This window comes from Pseudophryne corroboree, chromosome 8, assembly GCF_028390025.1.
Source record: "Pseudophryne corroboree isolate aPseCor3 chromosome 8, aPseCor3.hap2, whole genome shotgun sequence".
Classification (NCBI taxonomy): domain Eukaryota; kingdom Metazoa; phylum Chordata; class Amphibia; order Anura; family Myobatrachidae; genus Pseudophryne; species Pseudophryne corroboree.
This window is the reverse complement of record NC_086451.1, coordinates 408,221,890-408,246,970: the sequence shown is the minus strand read 5'-3', so window position 1 is coordinate 408,246,970 and position 25,081 is coordinate 408,221,890. Positions and strand designations below refer to the sequence as shown.

The window sequence follows — 25,081 nt, the reverse complement described above, 5'->3', positions numbered from 1 at the left end:
TGCGCGCTCCCGAGGGGTCGGTATCGTAAGGCTAGATAGACAGGGCAGGCAAGTCAATCTTGGCTATCTAGTGTACTATCTGGTACAAAGTATAGTCAAAATTGGCAGTCAAAATCGCACATAGACAAAATCTGTACTATCTGTGCTATCTGGCCTCTGGGGGAATTCAAGGGAAATCGCATAGTCAAAATCAAACATAGCAAGGATCTCACCATGTGTACACACCTTTAGATATTGTCCAAAACCAAATTGCTACCTTCACCGATGACAGGTACAGTTTAAAAAACAAAACAAAAAAAACAAACTAGAAAATGGCAATAAAAGCAGACAGTCAACATTTCAAATAGCAAATCAGTTTTTATTTTCTTTGAACTTTCTTCTTCGGTAGAAAAAGTTATTCTACACTAAAAGATAAACACAAACACAGAATAACCAATAGATTCTAGTTTTATCCTAGACGGTCTCTCTATGAAGAGCAGATCCTCCATTACACTTGTCCCCTTCTTCCATGTAACACACAATTCTCTTTTGGTCTGAAAATGTCCTTAAGTGTATTTGGGTGCTCACCAAAGTCATAACGTACTTTGTACATGTAACACATGTAGGCTTTAACATATTTTCCTTTATATGATATACTCATGAATCATCAATGGAAATGTGCTGCCCTCTACTGGCCAACACAGCGCACAGCTTCATTTTACTAAGGCGCCCTGATGAAGCAAAACCACTGCCTGGAGTGGATTTGCTAATAAATCATATATAGGAATGTAAGTCCTGTCCTTGTTATAAGGTTCTGAAGATGCATGACGTGGTCACTCACTGCTGTCCTGTCCATTCTCCTTACCCTCTTCCTCATCTCTTTCCATTTCATCATCATCATCGTCGTCGTCAAAGTATTTTTCCTCCGCATCGCGAGTGACAATGTCCAAGTTATCAAAATCCGGGTTATCATCGACTTCCCTAGCAGAGAAATGGGCAGTACATACAGTGGGTTATAATGAGACATCTAGATTGTACGCTCTTCAGGCAAACATTTCCTCACGTCCGATTCCTTGTGCTTAATTCATTTGTATGTGATACTTTTATAATTAGAGGACAGTTGTAGTGGGGCTACTACACCAAAAGAACAATGATATAAACACTGCGGTCTTTAATATGGGTTACTACAGAAGTTGATAATACACGCTCCCATCTCATTTACTGAAATGAGTCAGAACAGAACCAGACTGCAGATCAAATAATTGTATTATGTTGAAAAAGTGATATTAATGTAAATGAAGGTTGCGTTGACCTGGGGGCAGCGTCGTCGCTATGGGCGTCGGTGAGCGCACAGTAGATTATGGATCGGAGCCAGATTGTGGCCATTCATGGAAGGATGTATGTGCCAGTACTGACTATACGATACTTTATCTCAGGTACAGAAGAGTAAAGGCTGCAGGGACTGTGTATATTACTAGACTGTAACCCCTTCAGTTCTAGCAAAAGAAAACAAAACAATGGAGCACTCTAATGCTGTCTATATGGGATGCAGCTATAATGTTGACTTTTACAACATCATACAGTTATGTAATTGACATGGTTGGAATGTCGACACTGAACAGGTCGGCATATGTAGAATGTAGATGTGAACATTCTGCAGGGATTGGAGGGTTAGGGTTAGGCACTAGATGGAGAACTGGGGTTAGGCTGTGGGAGGGGAATGTTAGGGTTAGGCACTAGGGGGAGAACTGGGGTTGGGCTGCGGGAGGGGAATGTTAGGGTTAGGCACTAGGGGGAGAACTGGGGTTGGGCTGCGGGAGGGGAATGTTAGGGTTAGGCACTAGGGGGAGAACTGGGGTTAGGCACTAGGGGGAGAACTGGGGTTAGGCTGCGGGAGGGGAATGTTAGGGTTAGGCACTAGGGGGAGAACTGGGGTTGGGCTGCGGGAGGGGAATGTTAGGGTTAGGCACTAGGGGGAGAACTGGGGTTGGGCTGCGGGAGGGGAACGTTAGGGTTAGGCACTAGGGCAGTGATGGCTAACCTTGACACTCCAGCTGTTGTTGAACTACACATCCCAGCATGCCCTGCTACAGTTTTGCTATTTGGCCATGCTAAAACTGATGCAGGGCATGCTGGGATGTATAGTTCAACAACAGCTGGAGGAGTGTCAAGATTAGCCATCACTGCACTTGGGGGATGGTTAGGTTAGGGATAGGGATACTCAATGCCAGAAGTTCTCAACAGCTGAACACCAGACCCGGAATCCACCGCTGGGGCAGCTAAACCAAGTAATTCACCACTGGACCACCAGGAACATTTGCCGACATTCTAATCATGTTGCATCCATCAGTGTCAACATGATGAATGCCAAACTGGTCAATAGTGACATGCTGCATGTCGATATTATGCCTATGTCGACTTGTCAGCAAAATATACCACTCCGGCTATATGAGATGGACCTACCATTCTGACTAAGCTCCAGGATCACTGCGAGAGCCAATATAGACAGACATATACTAAAGAAGACCATGCAGAACTGATAGAGGTCATACTCAATGCTCGATAACCACCTCATCACTTTAACCTGGTTATTATTAAGCCCTGTACTCAGTTCGGCACCTCACTGTGCAATATCAGCAGCAACGTTTGTGGCCGGCTACAGCCGGACACTGCTGCTATTACAGCAGATGCTCATACTGCAAACAGCAATTCTGAATACACTGTCACACTACTCAGTGTGCGTCAATATACGGCAACTTTTATGTACAAATATTACATATTGGATACATTAACATGCCGGGCTTACTGGATATGATACAGACTGATATATGCCTGTATGTAGTAAGGGAGACTACTCAGGAGCTTTCTTACTTGTAGTCGAAATTTTTATCATTTCCATCCAAAAACCTCTGATGCATGCGGCTGATGAGTTCTTCCCGCATTAGGACCCGTTCCTCGCTGTCCACTTCCCGCTCCTCATCTGACTGCAGCTCAGACTCTGCGGGAGAGAAGAGGTTGGTGAGGTTGGGAGGAGACCAGCTGGTGACCTGCTGGAACTCTTTGGATGAATCAGAGCCAGAGGTCTGCCCTTAGGTGGGAAATTTGACAAAGATGAAGCAAAAGGAGTCGACCTGAGAAACCCCACCTTCCTCCTCACTGTCATCCTCCTCTTCCTCCATGCAGCTCTCCTCCAGGTCTCGCTGGGCTTCCAGCCTCTCCTGTAAAGACTGCTCCTGGCAGGAGTTGAGGAGCACATCTGATAAGCAGCTGGCCTGAGCCAGATCTCGACTGTTCTGCGACATGATCTCCTCCTCGCTCAGGTACTGGCCCACGTAATGCTCATACATGAGAGGGTCCCGTGCCCGCATCTGCTCGTCACTGAAATATTCCCCAGCTAGAAGAAGAACACACACAAGCTTCAGTTCCTGGACAATTCACATTAATGACTGACTGTGAGCAACCAGCACATTATTGTGGAACCAACATCCCTAGATAAAACATTCAGTGTGGATTTGCCCAGAGTGCTGTATGGTGAGGTCTCTTTTTATACTACTGGAATGTTGCTAAACTCAATTCCTTAATCTTATTTGCATACTGGAGCTAACAGGAAAGAGAGGGAAAACTGCTGCAGAAAACTTTTGCATTTCTGGTATATTCATAGTAATGGGGACTTAGGTTCCAAAATGACCAGCATTCATTTGTGTGTCCATGTGGTAGGGAAACTGTATGCAGGGAGTAAGGACGGCAGTGAATGAACGTACTCTGGGTGTGATTCAGAGATGGTTGAGAATGCAGCCGTTCTCTCAATAGTGGTTGCATAAACATGCAAATGCTACTCTCGGCCTTCCCTTTGTGCTCCACAGTGCAACAGAGTGCATCATCGCTGAGATGTTCACTTAAGGCTCCGTAATCTGTGCAACTGAGATGCAGATTGGGGGTTCCAGGACTCGGCGCGCGTGCACAGTAAAGGGGTTCCAGGACTCGGCGCGCGTGCACAGTAAAGGGGTTCCAGGACTCGGCGCGCGTGCACAGTAAAGGGGTTCCAGGACTCGGCGCGCGTGCACAGTAAAGGGGTTCCAGGACTCGGCGCGCGTGCACGGTAAAGGGGTTCCAGGACTCGGCGCGCGTGCACGGTAAAGGGGTTCCAGGACTCGGCGCGCGTGCACAGTAAAGGGGTTCCAGGACTCGGCGCGCGTGCACAGTAAAGGGGTTCCAGGACTCGGTGCGCGTGCACAGTAAAGGGGTTCCAGGACTCGGCGCGCGTGCACAGTAAAGGGGTTCCAGGACTCGGCGCGCGTGCACAGTAAAGGGGTTCCAGGACTTGGCGTGCACAGTTTGGGTTTATATGAATTTTCATGCATGCGCAGTAGCTGGAAAAAAAAATTAAAAATCACTCAACTGTGGAAACATCAGCACTGCATCCATCTCTGCATCAGGCCCCTCTGTACAGTCCTATATAATGTGTTGGTGCAAAATAAGAATAATACAATGAATATCTACAAAGTGTGGTACATGGGCGCAAGCAAGTGATTTGTTGCATTCCTCATTCTCCTATCAGAGAAATGTCAGTAAGAGACATACATGCTGCACACAGATGTGTGAGATTATTACAAGTGGAGAACGGACCTCTCACAATAAGCCTGCTTATTAGCACTGATGGCCAGACAGCTCACCTTCCTATTGCAAAATGTAATTTGATACAAACTATCATTTCTCATTGAAAAAAAAACATCCCTACCAATTCCAGCTTTGCAATTCATCACCACTGCAAAACATACCGTCCCTACCATAGCTCACGGGCAGCAATAGGGTGACCAGTGCATGCGATTATGGCGTTCATTCAAGCACCCTGCACCAGGTGGTGGATGATCAATCTACATATACAGTAGTCAACACCACATGGTCGACAGTCAATAGGTCTACAGGTACAAAAGACAGACAGTACAAAAGCTTCACAGGTACATTAGGTCGACAGGTTCAAAGGGTCAACATTTATTTTTTCCAGGTTTTTACAACTTTTGCTGAATTTACTATCCATGGGGGTCATTCAGAGTTGTTCGCTCGTTATTTTTTTCTCGCAACGGAGCGATTAGTCGCTAATGCGCATGCGCAATGTCCGCAGTGCGACTGCGCCAAGTAAATTTGCTATGCAGTTAGGTATTTTACTCACGGCATTACGAGTTTTTTTTTTTCCTTCTGGTGATCGTAATGTGATTGACAGGAAGTGGGTGTTTCTGGGCGGAAACTGGCCGTTTTATGGGTGTGTGCGAAAAAACGCTACCGTTTCTGGGAAAAACGCGGGAGTGGCTGGAGAAACGGAGGAGTGTCTGGGCGAACGCTGGGAGTGTTTGTGACGTCAAACCAGGAACGACAAGCACTGAACTGATCGCAGATGCCGAGTAAGTCTGGAGCTACTCAGAAACTGCTAAGAAGTGTCTATTCGCAATTCTGCTGATCTTTCGTTCGCAATTTTGATAAGCTAAGATTCACTCCCAGTAGGCGGCGGCTTAGCGTGTGCAAAGCTGCTAAAAGCAGCTTGCGAGCGAACAACTCGGAATGAGGGCCCATGTCACAAACTATTACCTTCAGTAAACTTGAGGTGGGTGAAGCGGAGCCCGCAAAGGGAGGCGTTCCTAATAATTTGGGTCATATATGGTTAAACACACAAAATAACACCCAAAAAGAAAAAGGTGTGTCAACCTTTTCCGTGTTGACCATTTTCATGTTGACCTTTTGTACTCTCCACCATATGGTGTCTACCTATTAACTGTTGACCTTTTGACTGTCGATCTGTTAATCCACACCCCCTGCAGTTCGTCTTTATTACCTGGGGTGTCGCGCTCTGCTCTGGGGCTTCCAGCACACTCTGGTCTGTACATCAGTGCAGAGATAGAGCGTGCTAGAAGCACCAGAGCAAAGAGCAATAAACCAGGCAGGAAAGAGGAACTGCATGGGTTGTGACAGGCTCAGGGTGCTAAAATGAACACTACATTAAATAACCACAAAAGAGGTGTCATGACAAAAAAATAAGAATTTACTTACCAATAATTCTATTTCTCGTAGTCCGTAGTGGATGCTGGGGACTCCGTAAGGACCATGGGGAATAGCGGCTCCGCAGGAGACTGGGCACATCTAAAGAAAGCTTTAGGACTATCTGGTGTGCACTGGCTCCTCCCCCTATGACCCTCCTCCAAGCCTCAGTTAGGATACTGTGCCCGGACGAGCGTACACAATAAGGAAGGATTTTGAATCCCGGGTAAGACTCTTACCAGCCACACCAATCACACCGTACAACTTGTGATCTGAACCCAGTTAACAGCATGATAACAGAGGAGCCTCTAGAAAAGATGGCTCACTACAGCAATAACCCGATTTTTTGGTAACAATAACTATGTACCAGTATTGCAGACAATCCGCACTTGGGATGGCGCCCAGCATCCACTACGGACTACGAGAAATAGAATTATCGGTAAGTAAATTCTTATTTTCTCTAACGTCCTAAGTGGATGCTGGGGACTCCGTAAGGACCATGGGGATTATACCAAAGCTCCCAAACGGGCGGGAGAGTGCGGATGACTCTGCAGCACCAATTGAGAGAACTCCAGGTCCTCCTCAGCCAGGGTATCAATTTTGTAGAATTTTACAAACGTATTTGCTCCTGACCAAGTAGCTGCTCGGCAAAGTTGTAAAGCCGAGACCCCTCGGGCAGCCGCCCAAGATGAGCCCACCTTCCTTGTGGAGTGGGCATTTACAGATTTTTGGCTGTGGCAGGCCTGCCACAGAATGTGCAAGCTGAATTGTACTACAAATCCAACGAGCAATAGTCTGCTTAGAAGCAGGAGCACCCAGCTTGTTGGGTGCATACAGGATAAACAGCGAGTCAGATTTTCTGACTCCAGCCGTCCTGGAAACATATATTTTCAGGGCCCTGACAACGTCTAGCAACTTGGAGTCCTCCAAGTCCCTAGTAGCCGCAGGCACCACAATAGGTTGGTTCAGGTGAAACGCTGAAACCACCTTAGGGAGAAACTGAGGACGAGTCCTCAATTCCGCCCTGTCCGAATGGAAAATCAGATAAGGGCTTTTACAGGATAAAGCCGCCAATTCTGACACGCGCCTGGCCCAGGCCAGGGCCAACAGCATGACCACTTTCCATGTGAGATATTTTAACTCCACAGATTTAAGTGGTTCAAACCAATGTGACTTTTGGAACCCAAAAAACTACATTGAGATCCCAAAGTGCCACTGGAGGCACAAAAGGAGGCTGTATATGCAGTACCCCTTTTACAAACGTCTGAACTTCAGGGACTGAAGCTAGTTCTTTTTGGAAGAAAATTGACAGGGCCGAAATTTGAACCTTAATGGACCCCAATTTCAGGCCCATAGACACTCCTGTTTGCAGGAAATGTAGGAATCGACCCAGTTGAATTTCCTCCGTCGGACCTTACTGGCCTCGCACCACGCAACATATTTTCGCCAAATGCGGTCATAATGTTTTGCGGTTACATCCTTCCTGGCTTTGATCAGGATAGGGATGACTTCATCCGGAATGCCTTTTTTCCTTCAGGATCCGGCGTTCAACCGCCATGCCGTCAAACGCAGCCGCGGTAAGTCTTGGAACAGACAGGGTCCTTGTTGGAGCAGGTCCCTTCTTAGAGGTAGAGGCCAAGGATCCTCCGTGAGCATCTCTTGATGTTCCGGTTACCAAGTCCTTCTTGGCCAATCCGGAGCCACGAATATAGTGCTTACTCCTCTCCATCTTATCAATCTCAGTACCTTGGGTATGAGAGGCAGAGGAGGGAACACATACACTGACTGGTACACCCACGGTGTTACCAGAGTGTCTACAGCTATTGCCTGAGGGTCCCTTGACCTGGCGCAATACCTGTCGAGTTTTTCCCAACGGTTTATAATCATGTGGAAGACTTCTGGGTGAAGTCCCCACTCTCCCGGGTGGAGGTCGTGCTGAGGAAGTCTGCTTCCCAGTTGTCCACTCCCGGAATGAATACTGCTGACAGTGCTATCACATGATTTTCCGCCCAGCGAAGAATCCTTGCAGCTTCTGCCATTGCCCTCCTGCTTCTTGTGCCACCCTGTCTGTTTACGTGGGTGACTGCCGTGATGTTGTCCGACTGGATCAACACCGGCTGACCTTGAAGCAGAGGTCTTGCTAAGCTTAGAGCATTGTAAATTGCCCTTAGCTTCAGGATATTTATGTGAAGTGATGTCTCCAGGCTTGACCATAAGCCCTGGATATTCCTTCCCTGTGTGACTGCTCCCCAGCCTCGCAGGCTGGCATCCGTGGTCACCAGGACCCAGTCCTGAATGCCGAATCTGCGGCCCTCTAGAAGATGAGCACTCTGCAACCACCACAGAAGGGACACCCTTGTCCTTGGTGACAGGGTTATCCGCTGATGCATCTGAAGATGCGACCCGGACCATTTGTCCAGCAGGTCCCACTGGAAAGTTCTTGCGTGGAATCTGCCGAATGGGATTGCTTCGTAGGAAGCCACCATTTTACCCAGAACCCTTGTGCATTGATGCACTGAGACTTGGCTCGGTTTTAGGAGGTTCCTGACTAGCTCGGATAACTCCCTGTCTTTCCCCTCCGGGAGAAACACCTTTTTCTGGACTGTGTCCAGGATCATCCCTAGGAACAGAAGACAAGTCGTCGGAACCAGCTGCGATTTTGGAATATTGAGAATCCAATCGTGCTGCCGCAACACTACCTGAGATAGTGCTACACCGACCTCCAACTGTTCCCTGGATCTTACCCTTATCAGGGAATCGTCCAAGTAAGGGATAACTAAAACTCCCTTCCTTCGAAGGAATATCATCATTTCGGCCATTACCTTGGTAAAGACCCGGGGTGCCGTGGACCATCCATACGGCAGCGTCTGAACTGATAGGGACAGTTCTGTACCATAAACCTGAGGTACCCTTGGTGAGAAGGGTAAATTTTGACATGAAGGTAGGCATCCTTGATGTCCCGAGACATCATGTAGTCCCCTTCTTCCAGGTTCGCAATCACTGCTCTGAGTGACTCAATCTTGAATTTGAACCTCTGTATGTAAGTGTTCAAAGATTTTAGATTTAGAATCGGTCTCACCGAGCCGTCCGGCTTCGGTACCACAACAGTGTGGAATAATACCCCGTTCCCTGTTGCAGGAGGGGTACCTTGATTATCACCTGCTGGGAATACAGCTTGTGAATGGCTTCCAAAACTGTCTCCCTGTCAGAAGGAGACATCGGTAAAGCCGACTTTAGGAAAACGGCGAGGGGGAGACGTCTCGACTTCTAATTTGTACCCCTGAGATATCACCTGAAGGATCCAGGGGTCTACTTGCGAGTGAGCCCACTGCGCGCTGAAATTCATTGAGACGGGCCCCCCACCGTGTCTGATTCTGCTTGTAAAGCCCCAGCGTCATACTGAGGGCTTGGCAGAGGCGGGAGAGGGTTTCTGTTCCTGGGAACTGGCTGATTTCTGCAGCCTTTTTCCTCTCCCTCTGTCACGGGGCAGAAATGAGGAACATTTTGCCCGCTTGTCCATGAAAAGACTGCGCCTGATAATACGGCGTCTTCTCATGTTGAGAGGCGACCTGGGGTACAAACGTGGATTTCCCAGCTGTTGCCGTGGCCACCAGGTCTGAAAGACCGACCCCAAATAACTCCTCCCCTTATTAAGGCAATACTTCCAAATGCCGTTTGGAATACGCATCACCTGACCACTGACGTGTCCATAACCCTCTACTGGTAGAAATGGACAACGCACTTAGACTTGATGCCAGTCGGCAAATATTCCGCTGTGCATCACGCATATATAGAAATGCATCTTTTAAATGCTCTATAGGCAAAAATATACTGTCCCTATCTAGGGTATCAATATTTTCAGTCAGGGAATCCGACCACGCCAACCCAGCACTGCACATCCAGGCTGAGGCGATTGCTGGTCGCAGTATAACACCAGTTTGTGTGTAAATACATTTTAGGATACCCTCCTGCTTTCTATCAGCAGGATCCTTAAGGGCGGCCATCTCAGGAGAGGGTAGAGCCCTTACAAGCGTGTGAGCGCTTTATCCACCCTAGGGGGTGTTTCCCAACGCACCCTAACCTCTGGCGGGAAAGGATATAATGCCAATAACATTTTAGAAATTATCAGTTGTTATCGGGGGAAAACCACGCATCATCACACACCTCATTTAATTTCTCAGATTCAGGAAAACTACAGGTAGTTTTTCCTCACCGAACATAATACCCCTTTTTGGTGGTACTCGTATTATCAGAAATGTGTAAAACATTTTTCATTGCCTCAATCATGTAACGTGTGGCCCTACTGGAAGTCACATTTGTCTCTTCACCGTCGACACTGGAGTCAGTATCCGTGTCGGCGTCTATATCTGCCATCTGAGGTAACGGGCGCTTTAGAGCCCCTGACGGCCTATGAGACGTCTGGACAGGCACAAGCTGAGTAGCCGGCTGTCTCATGTCAACCACTGTCTTTTATACAGAGCTGACACTGTCACGTAATTCCTTCCAACAGTTCATCCACTCAGGTGTCGACCCCCTAGGGGGTGACATCACTATTACAGGCAATCTGCTCCGTCTCCACATCATTTTTCTCCTTATACATGTCGACACAAACGTACCGACATACAGCACACACACAGGGAATGCTCTGATAGAGGACAGGACCCCACTAGCCCTTTGGGGAGACAGAGGGAGAGTTTGCCAGCACACACCAAAGCGCGCTATATATATATATATATATATATATATATATATATATATATATACAGGGATAACCTTATATAAGTGTTTTTCCCCTTATAGCTGCTGTATTGTTAATACTGCGCCTAATTAGTGCCCCCCTCTCTTTTTTAACCCTTTCTGTAGTGTAGTGACTGCAGGGGAGAGCCAGGGGAGCTTCCCTCCAACTGAGCTGTGAGGGAAAATGGCGCCAGTGTGCTGAGATGGGCTCCGCCCCTTTTTCGCGGACTTTTCTCCTGCTTTTTTATGGATTCTGGCAGGGGTTAAAATTCATCCATATAGCCCTGGGGGCTATATGTGATGTATTTTCGCCAGCCAAGGTGTTTTTATTGCTGCTCAGGGCGCCCCCCCCTAGCGCCCTGCACCCTCAGTGACCGAAGTTTGAAGTGTGCTGAGGAGCAATGGCGCACAGCTGCAGTGCTGTGCGCTACCTTGGTGAAGACAGGATGTCTTCTGCCGCCGATTTTCCGGACCTCTTCTGTCTTCTGGCTCTGTAAGGGGGCCGGCGGCGCGGCTCTGGGACCCATCCATGGCTGGGCCTGTTATCGTCCCTCTGGAGCTAATGTCCAGTAGCCTAAGAAGCCCAATCCACTCTGCACGCAGGTGAGTTCGCTTCTTCTCCCCTTAGTCCCTCGATGCAGTGAGCCTGTTGCCAGCAGGTCTCACTGAAAATAAAAAACCTAAACTAAAACTTTCACTAAGAAGCTCAGGAGAGCCCCTAGTGTGCACCCTTCTCGTTCGGGCACAGAGATCTAACTGAGGCTTAATGGAGGGTCATAGGGGGAGGAGCCAGTGCACACCAGATAGTCCTAAAGCTTTCTTTAGATGTGCCCAGTCTCCTGCGGAGCCGCTATTCCCCATGGTCCTTACGGAGTCCCCAGCATCCACTTAGGACGTTAGAGAAATAAAAAACAAATGATTAACACAAAAAGATGATTTGCACAAAGCTGGGGGCCGCAAGTGAAGACTTGCCAAGGTGCCTGTTCCCAACACAGAGTTGTCCTGTCTTACAGATCTGGGTGTGAGCACCTGGATCTCGCTGCCATGCAATTTGTGACATAAGTATTAGGATTCTACAGTAAGCTACTCTTGCCCTCCACCCCACCTGACTCAGTGATGCAGGACAGTAAAGGAAGCATGAATGAGGTGGTTGACTGCTTAGTTGGACTATCTGATTTTCTACATGGTAAGGGTAAATAATTCTAAATTGTGAAAATAAAATGTACCGTGACCTGCTTCCAAAGCAAAGGCCGTGTAAAGCACCTTCAGCATACATCATGCAGTAAAGTGTGACGGGAGATGTAAGAATGCAAACATATGAGCAAGTCCTACCCGAGATGAGCTGCTGGAGGGCGGCATACCGCTTGTTCCGGACCCTCGTGTGATTCATCTTTTTGAGGGAGGCTTTGCGGATCTCCTTGAAGTAGAAGTCAGCGGTGTAGTCACCGGAAAGTTGGGTAAAGCAATCCAGGTGTTCCTCTTTTAGAACTTTCCGAAAGCGCTCCAGAAAGATGAGAGGCTTAGACTTGTACAAGTCGAGAAGCATAGCCATCTTCTGCTCCTGGCTAAACTCTGGGTCTCCTTTCTGCTGGCTGCGGATGGGCACTTGGCTCTCTGCTATGGTGGTGAACATATCCAGAAGAGGGCCAGTTACCTGCGAAGGTTCCACGCTTATGGGGTCTTCTCGGCTACTCAAACGCCTGACCACTTTTAAGGTTTTCTCTAGCAGTTTACTATCTTCACCACAGGTGTCCATCTCCTCCCCACATACAGAGTTGGCCCTTTCGGGGTTTTCATCCAAGACCTTCTCACAAGATTCTGCAAGCTCATCTTATAATAAAATAGAAAGTACACCTATTACAAGTAAATAATTGCAGACAGGAACTATACTTGATTTCATGTGACTGTAATATTTATTTTCCTCTGTGTTCCCTACTGCAATGTTTATTACATACATTCTATCTTTCTTTTAACCTTTGTGCTTTTCAGCAAGGTTGTTACATCATACTGGCAAAAGAGAGCAACTTAATAACTTTGCTCTGAGCAAAAGCAACATGTGGTCATGAAAAACCCAATAAATCAAACTCCCAAAATGGCAGAAAACACCTATTAAACTGTAGCCAGAGCAGAGACACCAGAACCGGCCACACACCTCCAAATCCTGGTCCTTGAGACAACACAGACACATTATAGACTACAGGTCTGCTTGCCCATTTTCATTCTTGCCTTAGAGTTCAACCGGCCAAATATAACATGGACCAGAGACATTTCTGCCTATGTGCTTTTTAGAGGACTATAATGGCTGCGTTTAGATCTAAACAATACAAGGAGGAGAGATTCTGGCTCAATGAAACGATGGTATAAAGCAAGTTTTGAAAATGTTACAGCATAGATAACACATTTTAATGTACTTTAAGCCTCCATCAAGGAAGCAAGCTTGCAGCAATACATCATTTAAACCTACTGTAAATTGGTCCTGGTTGGTGTGCTTGTGGGAGCTAAATTAGATTGTAAGTTCTACAGGTGCAGGGACTGAAGAGTCTGCTGGTGCATTAATATATATATATATATATATATATATATATAATGTGTATATACTATAGCCATTCTTTCAAGGAGACTGGACAAATATAGTATTTTTCTCAGTACAGATGTTGGGTTGGGTGTTGCATGGGTGTCTTATATGTATGTAGCGGTAAATTATACATTAAAGGGAAAAATAAGATTTTACTTACCGATAAATCTATTTCTCGTAGTCCGTAGTGGATGCTGGGGACTCCGTCAGGACCATGGGGATTAGCGGCTCCGCAGGAGACAGGGCACAAAACTAAAGCTTTAGGATCAGGTGGTGTGTACTGGCTCCTCCCCCCATGACCCTCCTCCAAGCCTCAGTTAGGATACTGTGCCCGGACGAGCGTACACAATAAGGAAGGATATTGAATCCCGGGTTAGACTCATACCAGCCACACCAATCACACCGTATAACTTGTGATCTGAACCCAGTTAACAGTATGACAAACGTAGGAGCCTCTGAACAGACGGCTCACAACAATAACAACCCGATTTTTTTGTAACAACAACTATGTACAAGTATTGCAGACAATCCGCACTTGGGATGGGCGCCCAGCATCCACTACGGACTACGAGAAATAGATTTATCGGTAAGTAAAATCTTATTTTCTCTGACGTCCTAAGTGGATGCTGGGGACTCCGTCAGGACCATGGGGATTATACCAAAGCTCCCAAACGGGCGGGAGAGTGCGGATGACTCTGCAGCACCGAGTGAGAGAACTCCAGGTCCTCCTCAGCCAGGGTGTGCCCCTGACCAAGTAGCAGCTCAGCAAAGTTGTAAAGCCGAGACCCCTCGGGCAGTCGCCCAAGATGAGCCCACCTTCCTTGTGGAATGGGCATTTATATATTTTGGCTGTGGCAGTCGTGCCACAGAATGTGCAAGCTGAATTGTACTACACATTCAACTAGCAATCGTCTGCTTAGAAGCAAGAGCACCCAGTTTTTTGGGTGCATACAGGATAACAGCAAGTCAGTTTTCCTGACTCCAGCCGTCCTGGAAATCTATATTTTCAGGGCCCTGACAACATCTAGCAACTTGGAGTCCTCCAAGTCTCTAGTAGCCGCAGGTACCACAATAAGCTGGTTCAGATGAACCGCTGACACCAACATAGGGAGAAACTGGGGACGAGTCCGCAGCTCTGCCCTGTCCGAATGGACAATCAGATATGGGCTTTTGTGAGACAAAGCCGCCAATTCTGACACTCGCCTGGCCGAGGCCAGGGCCAACATCATGGTCACTTTCCATGTGAGATATTTCAAATCCACAGATTTGAGCGGTTTAAACCAACGTGATTTGAGGAATCCCAGGACTACGTTGAGATCCCACAGTGCCACTGGAGGCACAAAAGGGGGTTGTATATGCAGTACTCCCTTGTCAAATTTCTGGACTTCAGGAACTGAAGCCAATTCTTTCTGGAAGAAAATCGACAGGGCCGAAATTTGAACCTTAATGGACCCCAATTTGAGGCCCATAGACACTCCTGTTTGCAGGAAATGCAGGAATCGACCGAGTTGAAATTTCTTCGTGGGGCCTTCCTGGCCTCACACCACGCAACATATTTTCTCCACATGTGGTGATAATGTTGTGCGGTCACCTCCTTCCTGGCTTTGACCAGGGTAGGAATGACCTCTTCCGGAATGCCTTTTTCCCTTAGGATCCGGCGTTCAACCGCCATGCCGTCAAACGCAGCCGCGGTAAGTCTTGGAACAGACATGGTACTTGCTGAAACAAGTCCCTTCTTATCGGCAGAGGCCCTGATTCCTCTGTGAGCATCTCTTGAAGTTCCGGGTACCAAGTCCTTCTTGGCCCATCCGGAGCCACGAGTATAGTTCTTACTCCTCTACGTCTTATAATTCTCAGTACCTTTGGTATGAGAAGCAGAGGAGGGAACACATACACCGACTGGTACACCCCTGGTGTTACCAGAACGTCCACAGCTATTACCTGAGGGTCTCTTGACCTGGCGCAATACCTGTCCAGTTTTTTGTTCAGGCGGGACGCCATCATGTCCACCTTTGGTCTTTCCCAACGGTGCACAATCATGTGGAAAAAACTTTTCGATGAAGTCCCCACTCTCCCGGGTGGAGGTCGTGCTGAGGAAGTCTGCTTCCCAGTTGTCCACTCCCGGAATGAAAACTGCTGACAGTGCTATCACATGATTTTCCGCCCAGCGAAGAATCCTTGCAGTTTCTGCCATTGTCCTCCTGCTTCTTGTGCCGCCCTGTCTGTTTACGTGGGCGACTGCCGTGATGTTGTCCCACTGGATCAATACCGGCTGACCTTGAAGCAGAGGTCTTGCTAAGCTTAGAGCATTGTAAATTGCTCTTAGCTCCAGTATATTTATGCGGAGAGAAGTCCCCAGACTTGATCACACTCCCTGGAAATTTTTTCCCTGTGTGACTGCTCCCCAGCCTTTCAAGCTGGAATCCGTGGTCACCAGGACCCAGTCCTGAATGCATAACTGTGGCCCTTTAGTAGATGAGCACTCTGCAGCCACCACAGAAGAGACACCCTTGTCCTTGGAGACAGGGTTATCCGCTGATGCATCTGAAGATGCGATCCGGACCATTTGTCCAGCAGATCCCACTGAAAAGTTCTTGCGTGAAATCTGCCGAATGGAATCGCTTCGTAAGAAGCCACCATTTTTCCCAGGACCCTTGTGCAATGATGCACTGACACTTTTCCTGGTTTTTGGAGGTTCCTGACTAGCTCGGATAACTCCCTGGCTTTCTCCTCCGGGAGAAACACCTTTTTCTGGACTGTGTCCAGAATCATCCCTAGGGACAGCAGACGTGTCGTCGGAGACAGCTGCGATTTTGGAATATTTAGAATCCACCCGTGCTGTCGTAGAACTACTTGAGATAGTGCTACTCCGACCTCCAACTGTTCTCTGGACCTTGCCCTTATCAGGAGATCGTCCAAGTAAGGGATAATTAAGACGCCTTTTCTTTGAAGAAGAATCATCATTTCGGCCATTACCTTGGTAAAGACCCGGGGTGCCGTGGACAATCCAAACGGCAGCGTCTGAAACTGATAGTGACAGTTTTGTACCACGAACCTGAGGTACCCTTTGTGAGAAGGGCAAATTTGGACATGGAGGTAAGCATCCTTGATGTCCAGGGACACCATATAGTCCCCTTCTTCCTGGTTCGCTATCACTGCTCTGAGTGACTCCATTTAGAATAGGTCTCACCGAGCCGTCTGGCTTCAGTACCACAATATAGTGTGGAATAATACCCCTTTACTTGTTGTAGGAGGGGTACTTTGATTATCACCTGCTGGGAATACAGCTTGTGAATTGTTTCCAATACTGCCTCCCTGTCGGAGGTAGACGTTGGTAAAGCAAACTTCAGGAACTTGCGAGGGGGAGACGTCTCGAATTTCCAATCTGTACCCCTGGGATACTACTTGTAGGATCCAGGGGTCCACTTGCGAGTGAGCCCACTGCGTGCTGAAACTCTTGAGACGACCCCCCACCGCACCTGTTTGTACGGCCCCAGCGTCATGCTGAGGACTTGGCAGAAGCGGTGGAAGGCTTCTGTTCCTGGGAATGGGCTGCCTGCTGCAGTCTTCTTCCCTTACCTCTATCCCTGGGCAGATATTATGGGGACGAAAGGACTGAGGCTGAAAAGACTATGTCTTTTTCTGCTGAGATGTGACTTGGGGTAAAAAAGGTGGATTTTCTAGCTGTTGCCGTGGCCACCAAGTCCGATGGACCGACCCCAAATAACTCCTCCCCTTTATACGGCAATACTTCCATGTGCCGTTTGGAATCTGCATCACCTGACCACTGTCGTGTCCATAAACATCGTCTGGCAGATATGGACATCGCACTTACTCTTGATGCCAGAGTTTCGCATATATAGAAATGCATCTTTTAAATGCTCTATAGTCAATAAAATACTGTCCCTGTCAAGGGTATCAATATTTCCAGTCAGGGAATCCGACCAAGCCACCCCAGCGCTGCCCATCCAGGCTGAGGCGATCGCTGGTCGCAGTATAACACCAGTATGTGTGTATATACTTTTTAGGATATTTTTCAACCTTGAGGGCGTCCGTATCTGGAGACGGTAACGCCACTTGTTTTTATAAGCGTGTGAGCGCCTTATCCACCCTAAGGTGTGTTTCCCAACGCGCCATAACTTCTGGCGGGAAAGGGTATACCGCCAATAATTTTCTATCGGGGGAAACCCACGCATCATCACACACTTCATTTAATTTATCTGATTCAGGAAAAACCACATGTAGTTTTTTCACACTCCACATAATACCCTTTTTTGTGGTACTTGTAGTATCAGAAATATGTAACATCTCCTTCATTGCCCTTAACAAGTAACGTGTGGCCCTAAAGGAAAATACGTTTGTTTCTTCACCGTCGACACTGGAGTCAGTGTCTGTGTCGACCGACTGAGGTAAAAAGGACGTTTTAACGCCCCTGACGGTGTTTTAGACGCCTGGACAGGTACTAATTGGTTTGCCGGCCGTCTCATGTCGTCAACCGACCTTGCAGCGTGTTGACATTATCACGTAATTCCTTAAATAAGCCATCCATTCCGGTGTCGACTCCCTAGAGAGTGACATCACCATTACCGGCAATTGCTCCGCCTCCTCACCAACATCGTCCTCATACATGTCGACACACAAGTACCGACACACAGCACACACACAGGGAATGCTCTGATAGAGGACAGGACCCCACTAGCCCTTTGGGGAGACAGAGGGAGAGTTTGCCAGCACACACCAAAAACGCTATATTATACAGGGACAACCTTTATATAAGTGTTTTTCCCTTATAGCATTTTAATATATATATACATATCGCCAAATAAGTGCCCCCCCTCTCTGTTTTAACCCTGTTTCTGTAGTGCAGTGCAGGGGAGAGCCTGGGAGCCTTCCCACCAGCATTTCTGTGAGGGAAAATGGCGCTGTGTGCTGAGGAGAATAGGCCCCGCCCCCTTTTCGGCGGGCTTCTTCTCCCGTTTTTCTGAGACCTGGCAGGGGTTAAATACATCCATATAGCCTCCAGGGGCTATATGTGATGTATTTTTAGCCAGAATAAGGTATTATACATTGCTGCCCAGGGCGCCCCCAGCAACGCCCTGCACCCTCCGTGACCGTTGGTGTGAAGTGTGTGACAACAATGGCGCACAGCTGCAGTGCTGTGCGCTACCTTCATGAAGACTGAAAAGCCTTCTGCCGCCGGTTTCTGGACCTTCAATCTTCAGCATCTGCAAGGGGGGTCGGCGGCGCGGCTCCGGGACGAACCCCAGGGTGAGACCTGTGTTCCGACTCCCTCTGGAGCTAATGGTGTCCAGTAGCCTAAGAAGCCAATCCATCCTGCACGCAGGTGAGTTGAACTTCTCTCCCCTAAGTCCCTCGATGCAGTGAGCCTGTTGCCAGCAGGACTCACTGAAAATAAGAAACCTAAAAACTTTTTCTAAGCAGCTCCTTAAGAGAGCCACCTAGATTGCACCCTGCTCGGACGGGCACAAAAACCTAACTGAGGCTTGGAGGAGGGTCATGGGGGGAGGAGCCAGTACACACCACCTGATCCTAAAGCTTTAGTTTTGTGCCCTGTCTCCTGCGGAGCCGCTAATCCCCATGGTCCTGACGGAGTCCCCAGCATCCACTTAGGACGTCAGAGAAATATATATATATATATATATATATATATCTCTCTCTATATAAACATAAGCGCTATGCTTTGTGCGCAGTCACATCAAAAATGTGCCCTTCAAAATGAAAATGTGCCCTCCTCAATGATCAGCACCCTGCCCTAAAAAATCCTAGAATGAACACTATATGTGTATCTATATAGTACCACGTCTATAGGTCTGTGTCATATGTATTAGTACCATGTCGTTCTAGAAATAAAATATACAGACCTATACCTCAATTAAATTAAATCAATATGTAGGCCAAAAAGTGCAGAGAGAAAAGCGTATTGAGTGCTGAGGTTATTCCTGAGAGATTCACCCAAACAGTCACACTTTTCAGGCCATTTGTGTTGCATTGATTGTGTTGAAGGGAAATATTGTTTAGTTAGACAATTTACTTGCACATCAAAAATATGCTTTTGCTTTCATCTCCCTAAATGTATCCACTATGCTTTAGAAGAGCACGGATAGTTTGTTTAAAAATCACAGTAAATGCAACATAGATTGCGTAACTTGTTATATATAATATAAATGTCTCCTCCACTGATGAAGTAGTTATAATCCCTGTGTGTTATAAAACAGAAAAGTTAAGCAGAGGGTTAAAATATACAGTATAGGTACAAAATAAGTCTGTTCTTCTACTAGGGAAACACTGTAAGCAGTACATGCTCACTGCTTACCCTGTTCTTTCCCTCTATATCAGAGTGCTGTGTTATGCAGGCAGCCACAGCAGTGATGCCATTTACAGTCTCTCCTCTGCCATCCATTTTACTACGAATAGAAATTGTATTCCAATATCAGAGGTGGACAAGGAGTAGAAAACTACATTGTAACATGCACTCTGACTGTTGCATTCTGTAGACAAGGGGGCGATTTATGATCCTGCAGGGTGCACTGAAAAAGGGCAGGGTGCTTTTTCACATTTCAAAAATGGGCAGGGTGCAGCACCCTGCTGAAACAGCCTAGAAGGAACACTACACATAAATAGCAGACAAGCAGAGAGACCAATTGCGTATATGTATATTGCCAGTTTCATCCCGGATGGGCCTATAGAAATGCTACTACAGATACACAGAAATAACTGACAGACATAGACACATGCCCCTGTACACAGTCACAGGTATAAGGCAGACACTGAGCAAGCATTGGATTCAGCATACATGACAGGAGAGGGGTTACCGTGGGCACCATACACACAGACACTGATCAGAGATGATCACTTACGGTTTCCCTTGCTCCTCTCCTCACTCTCAGCAGCTGCTGCTTCTAACGCTGATCTCCCAGGCGACTCCTGGGAGACCACGCAGGGCGCCGCCATCTTTCTCTACCTTTAAAACAAGTCAGCTGTGTTCTCTTCACAACAGGAAGGTCTCGAGCGGCCATCTTGCTACACCACCACGTCCTCCTTGCTACGCACGTTACGCTGTCTCTGCCTTACCGGAAGTAGTCCGTGGCCATATTGGTACTCCCAAGCCTCTCGCGTGACGTCAGACTCATTTATAAAACTAGGAACCTTATTGTATTATGAACCACGTGATCTTGGCTATGTTTATACAAAGGCCAAAGCAAATGTCAGAATCGTATAATTGGCAGCTGTCACAGTATGACTGCACCAGTGAGTTGGCCTGGTTAGTAATCACCCTATTTGTAGAGTGAAAATTAAATGTGTAGAAATTAAAAATAAACAATTGAAAAAGATTTTCAGGGCAATTGGCTGTTGGGTCGGCGCACCCAAGCACCACATATATGAGATTGGCATCTATAGATATTTGGGCACTGCTATCCCAATCATATCATATACATTGAATCCGGTTCTAAATTAGTCTTTGCACCTCATTTCCATAAATATCAATGTATAGAGCCCAGCGGGTACAACTAACGTGCAGAGAAAAAATATTGTATGGTGCGCATTGGGGCTGCCATTGCTCATACCTCCCAACATGACCCTCTCCAGGAGGGATACAATGCTCTGCTCCTGGACTTCCCTCTTATGCTGCTTTCAGATCGCAAATGGCGGATCCTACCCAGTAAGAGAAACGTGTCCTTACCGGGTGGGATCCGGCATTTGCTCTCCTCTGCTGGCTTTCCGACACGGCAATATACTGGGTCGGTTGCCATAGCAGCGGGGGGCGCAGCAGGGGCGGGGGTGGAGGCGGCGCTGGGAGATAAGCTCATCTCCTGCGCCGGCTCTCCCTATGCTGTGAATGGGAGCCGTGTCGCATTGAAACGGCTCCCATTCACACTGCACCTGACCCGGTATTCAACCCGGTAATAATAACCCTTCTTTTTAACCGGGTTGAATTACCGGGTCGGGCGACCCGCTAATTCGGCAAAGGTGCTTTCACATCGCACACTGACCCGTTTCGACACGGCATATTGCCGTTCAGGAGCAGAAAAGTTCAGGAGCAGAGCATTGTCTCTCTCCTGGAGACGGTCATGTTGGGAGGTCTGCATTGCCAGTGAGGGCCAGTTGAGATGTATTCTCTTGTTACTTTTCAGTTGTAGACCAGACCAAATTCCGGAACACCGGACCACCACTGCTCCCTGCAGCGACCCCGACAATTCAAGCAAAAGCGCTTGACCACAAGTTGCCAGCAATCGGCCACGTTGTCAGCGTCTTGCTGACCCAGACTTCAAATCCTATATATTCATGGCAATGTGCACATCATAGTGCAGATTGCGGAGAATTTAATTGATCTCACACTTGAATCTGATGGTCAGGGGTGTATTTAGGGGTCCGAGCGCCCCTGGCAAAGTAAAGGATTGGTGCCCCCCCATATTTGAAACAGGGAAGGCACGTGTGCAAAAAAAGGGGCGTGGCCACTCAATAGTATCCCAATTCAAATGACACCACAATAGTGTGTCTTACTCACATTACACAGCACAGTAATGTACAGTACATTATTCACGTTATGCTACACAGTAGTACCAGGGGCATCTCTAGAGAGGAGGGGACCCATGTGCAGACTCCATGTTTGGGCCCCCTCCTCTCTCGTAGCCGTCACTGCTGCTGCTAGCGCTCTGAGCGCCGTAGACTCTGGCACAGTGCCAGAGTCTACAGCGCATGCGCAGGACTCAGAAAAATGGCCACCGCACCATTTTTTTGAAGTCCTATGCATGCGCTGTAGACTGTAGACTGTGCCAGAGTCTCTAGTGCTCAGCTCGCTAGCAGCGGTGGTGACGGCTACAGGAGAGGAGGGGGCCCACACACAGTCACCGATGGACTCTGGAAAGGTAAGTATAGGAGAAATGGGTGCAGTGTGTGCGGTGTGGGCCCCCCAGGACTCAGGGGCCCGTGTGCACCGCACACACTGCACCCATTATAGATACTCCACTGAGTACTACCCCTTATACACATTATGCCACACAGTAGTGCCCATATATATGGGGAGGCGTGCATGCTCCTGGGAAAGTGGGCATGGCCTCAATTTTATATTATGATATCAAACTATAAATATATAATCACACCCCCTACACATGCACACACACAATTAGCAGCCTTACACACAATACCCACAGTAGTTCTCCTTACACATAATGTCCCAAGTATAGTGTCAGATGCACATAATGTCCCCCAGTATAGTGCCAGTTACACATAATGACCACAGTAGTGCAGTGCCAAATACACATAATGCCTCCGAGTATAGTGCCAGATACACATATGCCCCCACAGTGCCAGATACACATACAGTATGCTCCCACAGTACCAGACACTCATATGCCCCCACAGTGTTGGACACTCAAATGCTCCCACAGTGCCAGATACACGTATGCCCCTACAGTGCCAGATACACGTATGCCCCCACAGTGCCAGATACACATGTGCCCCCACAGTGCCAGACACACATACAGTATGCTCCCACAGTACCAGACACTCATATGCCCCCACAGTGTTGGACACTCAAATGCCCCCACAGTGCCAGATACACGTATGCCCCTACAGTGCCAGATACACGTATGCCCCCACAGTGCCAGATACACATGTGCCCCCACAGTGCCAGACACACATATTCCCCATGTTGATTTTACTATTAAAGGCAGCTTTTTTAGGTAGAGTCACTTTTAGAGGTGGCAGCTATCCCCCCACCCCCATATAGTTCCTCAACAGCAGGGATGCCCATTAATGATCAAAGAATGCAGCAACAGCCATTGTAATTGGCACCAGGGTCCAGCACCACAACACAATACAGACAAGAAACTCTACATACTGTAAACTACACCTCCCAGCTGCTGCTGCTGCATGCTGTGATCGTTACTGGGCATCCATGCTGGTGAGGAACTACACTGGGGTGGGGGGATAGCTACTACCTCTAAAAGTGAATCTACAGTACCTACTGCCTGCGGGTGGCACCTCTGGATGGCGCCCCTCCTCGACTGGCACCCCTGGCAAGTGCCATCCTGGCCAATAGGAAGATACACCCCTGCTGATGGTTGAGGTCTGAGTCGGACAAATGATAACAGGAGTGCATTCTGATTTCCTAAAAGACATTGGGGGTCATTCCGAGTTGATCGCTAGCTGCCGTTGTTCGCAGCGCAGCGATCAGGCTAAAAATCGGCACTTCTGTGCATGCGTATGGTGCGCACTGCGCACGCGCAACATACTTTCACAAAAGCCGATGCAGTTTTACACAAGGTCTAACGACGCTTTTAAGTCGCACTGCTGGCCGCAGAGTGATTGACAGGCAGTGGGTGTTTCTGGGTGGTAACTGACCGTTTTCGGGGAGTGTGTGTAAAAACGCAGGTGTCACAAATACAAACTCAGGAGTGGCTGGGGAAAAGTAGGCGTGGCTGGCCGAACGCAGGGCGTGTTTGTGACGTCAAAACAGGAACTAAACGGTCTGAAGTGATCGCTAGGTAGGAGTAAGTCTCGAGCTACTCTGAAACTGCACAATCTTTTTTTGTAGCCACTCTGCGATCCTTTCGTTCGCACTTCTGCTATGCTAAGATACACTCCCAGAGGGCGGCGGCTTAGCGTTTGCACTGCTGCTAAAAGCAGCTAGCGAGCGATCAACTCGGAATGAGGGCCATTGCACATAGCGACCAGCGCATGTTTCCATTTAGTTGTCAGACTCTGGAAACCAGCTTTAGGACGTTACTAACTGGAACACCCATAGGCAACGTCTGGCACTCCTGCTGCTGTGAAAGTACACATTCCCATATGCCCTGCAAGTATTAGCATGTCCTAACATGTGGCAGGGCATGCTGGGATGTCTAGTCCCACACATTGCCTACCACTGAGCCAGAGCATCAGTGATGCACAACATAGATCCTGATCAGCACCAAGTGCAACAAAGGGCTGCAACTGCTGGTGTGGTATGGATGGGATCAGTAGCTGACAGGGCGTGCAGGTACTTGTAGTGCCATTTCAGAGGAATTTGTGGGGCAATTTAGATCTGAATTTAAAAACATACATAAAGAGTAAAAATATGACTCAATATATAGGACTCTATTTATTTCCCGTTGGAACCGCCCTTAGCTATAGCTCTGTGAGGTACACTGTAGATCATCCTAAAATGCAAATGCAACAACCAGAAAGACTCAATTAGCCAGGAGGTTCTGTAAATCACTGCACAGGAATTTGCAGGTAAGAAACATTGGGGGACATTGGAACATTCAGTTCTTGGCGAAGGGTGCAAATTGCCATTGTTGAGGCATTTAAGTGCGGGCAACGGCAGCCTATCTCACACCCTTCACCCGGCTGGCTGAATGCTACATTTGCACAAAAGTGCTTGCAACCCTATGAGGCAGCAAACATATTTGTGCGAGATCGGCTGCCGTACAGTGTGGTCATTCAGCTGGGCAAATGGATTTGCTGGCAATTGAATTCCCCCACATCGTTTTTACTAACACCCCCCACAGAGGTGCAAGCAAATATAACCAATCTCTTGCTTACCGTAATATACATTGTACAACACGCGGTTAAGATGACGGCAGATGGAATCCTGACAACCCGCGTCCCGACTAAGTATAGCTGGTTGGTAGGGCCGGGGGAGGGTGTGTTAGGTTTAGGCACCACCCGTGGGGGGTTTAATCTGTGGTGCCCGGGGGTTAGGGACCTCTGCGGGGAGGTTAGGGTGAGGCTGCAGAAAGTAAGGGGTAGGGTAGA

The 25,081-nt window shown here is 47.9% G+C and overlaps 1 protein-coding gene across 2 annotated transcripts; it reads right to left on the bottom strand.

Moving 5' to 3' along the window:
* Window positions 1–337: 337 nt before the first annotated feature.
* CCDC97 (coiled-coil domain containing 97) lies at window positions 338–25,081 on the bottom strand. 2 transcript variants are annotated; one of them, XM_063937833.1, is made up of 5 exons: window positions 24,869–25,081; window positions 12,079–12,576; window positions 3,125–3,373; window positions 2,851–2,977; window positions 338–960 (listed from the first exon to the last, which is right to left on the bottom strand). In XM_063937833.1, the coding sequence occupies exons 2-5, from the start codon at window positions 12,500–12,502 to the stop codon at window positions 813–815; spliced, it is 948 nt and encodes a 315-aa protein (XP_063793903.1). In that variant the 5' UTR covers window positions 12,503–12,576; window positions 24,869–25,081; the 3' UTR covers window positions 338–812. The 2 variants fall into 2 exon arrangements, with proteins under 2 accessions (XP_063793903.1, XP_063793902.1); XM_063937832.1 differs by lacking the exon at window positions 24,869–25,081 and adding an exon at window positions 20,200–20,383.

What these genes read in the sequence shown, in the direction of transcription:
- CCDC97 (XM_063937832.1), bottom strand. Translation starts at nt 20,293, where the DNA reads ATGGCGGCGCCCTGCGTGGTCTCCCAGGAGTCGCCTGGGAGATCAGCG. An exon ending in GGATGACAGTGAGGAGGAAG is followed by an intron (nt 2,978 to 3,124) that starts GTGGGGTTTCTC and finishes TCTCTCCCGCAG; the next exon opens with AGTCTGAGCTGCAGTCAGAT. An exon ending in GATAAAAATTTCGACTACAA is followed by an intron (nt 961 to 2,850) that starts GTAAGAAAGCTC and finishes TTTCTCTGCTAG; the next exon opens with GGAAGTCGATGATAACCCGG.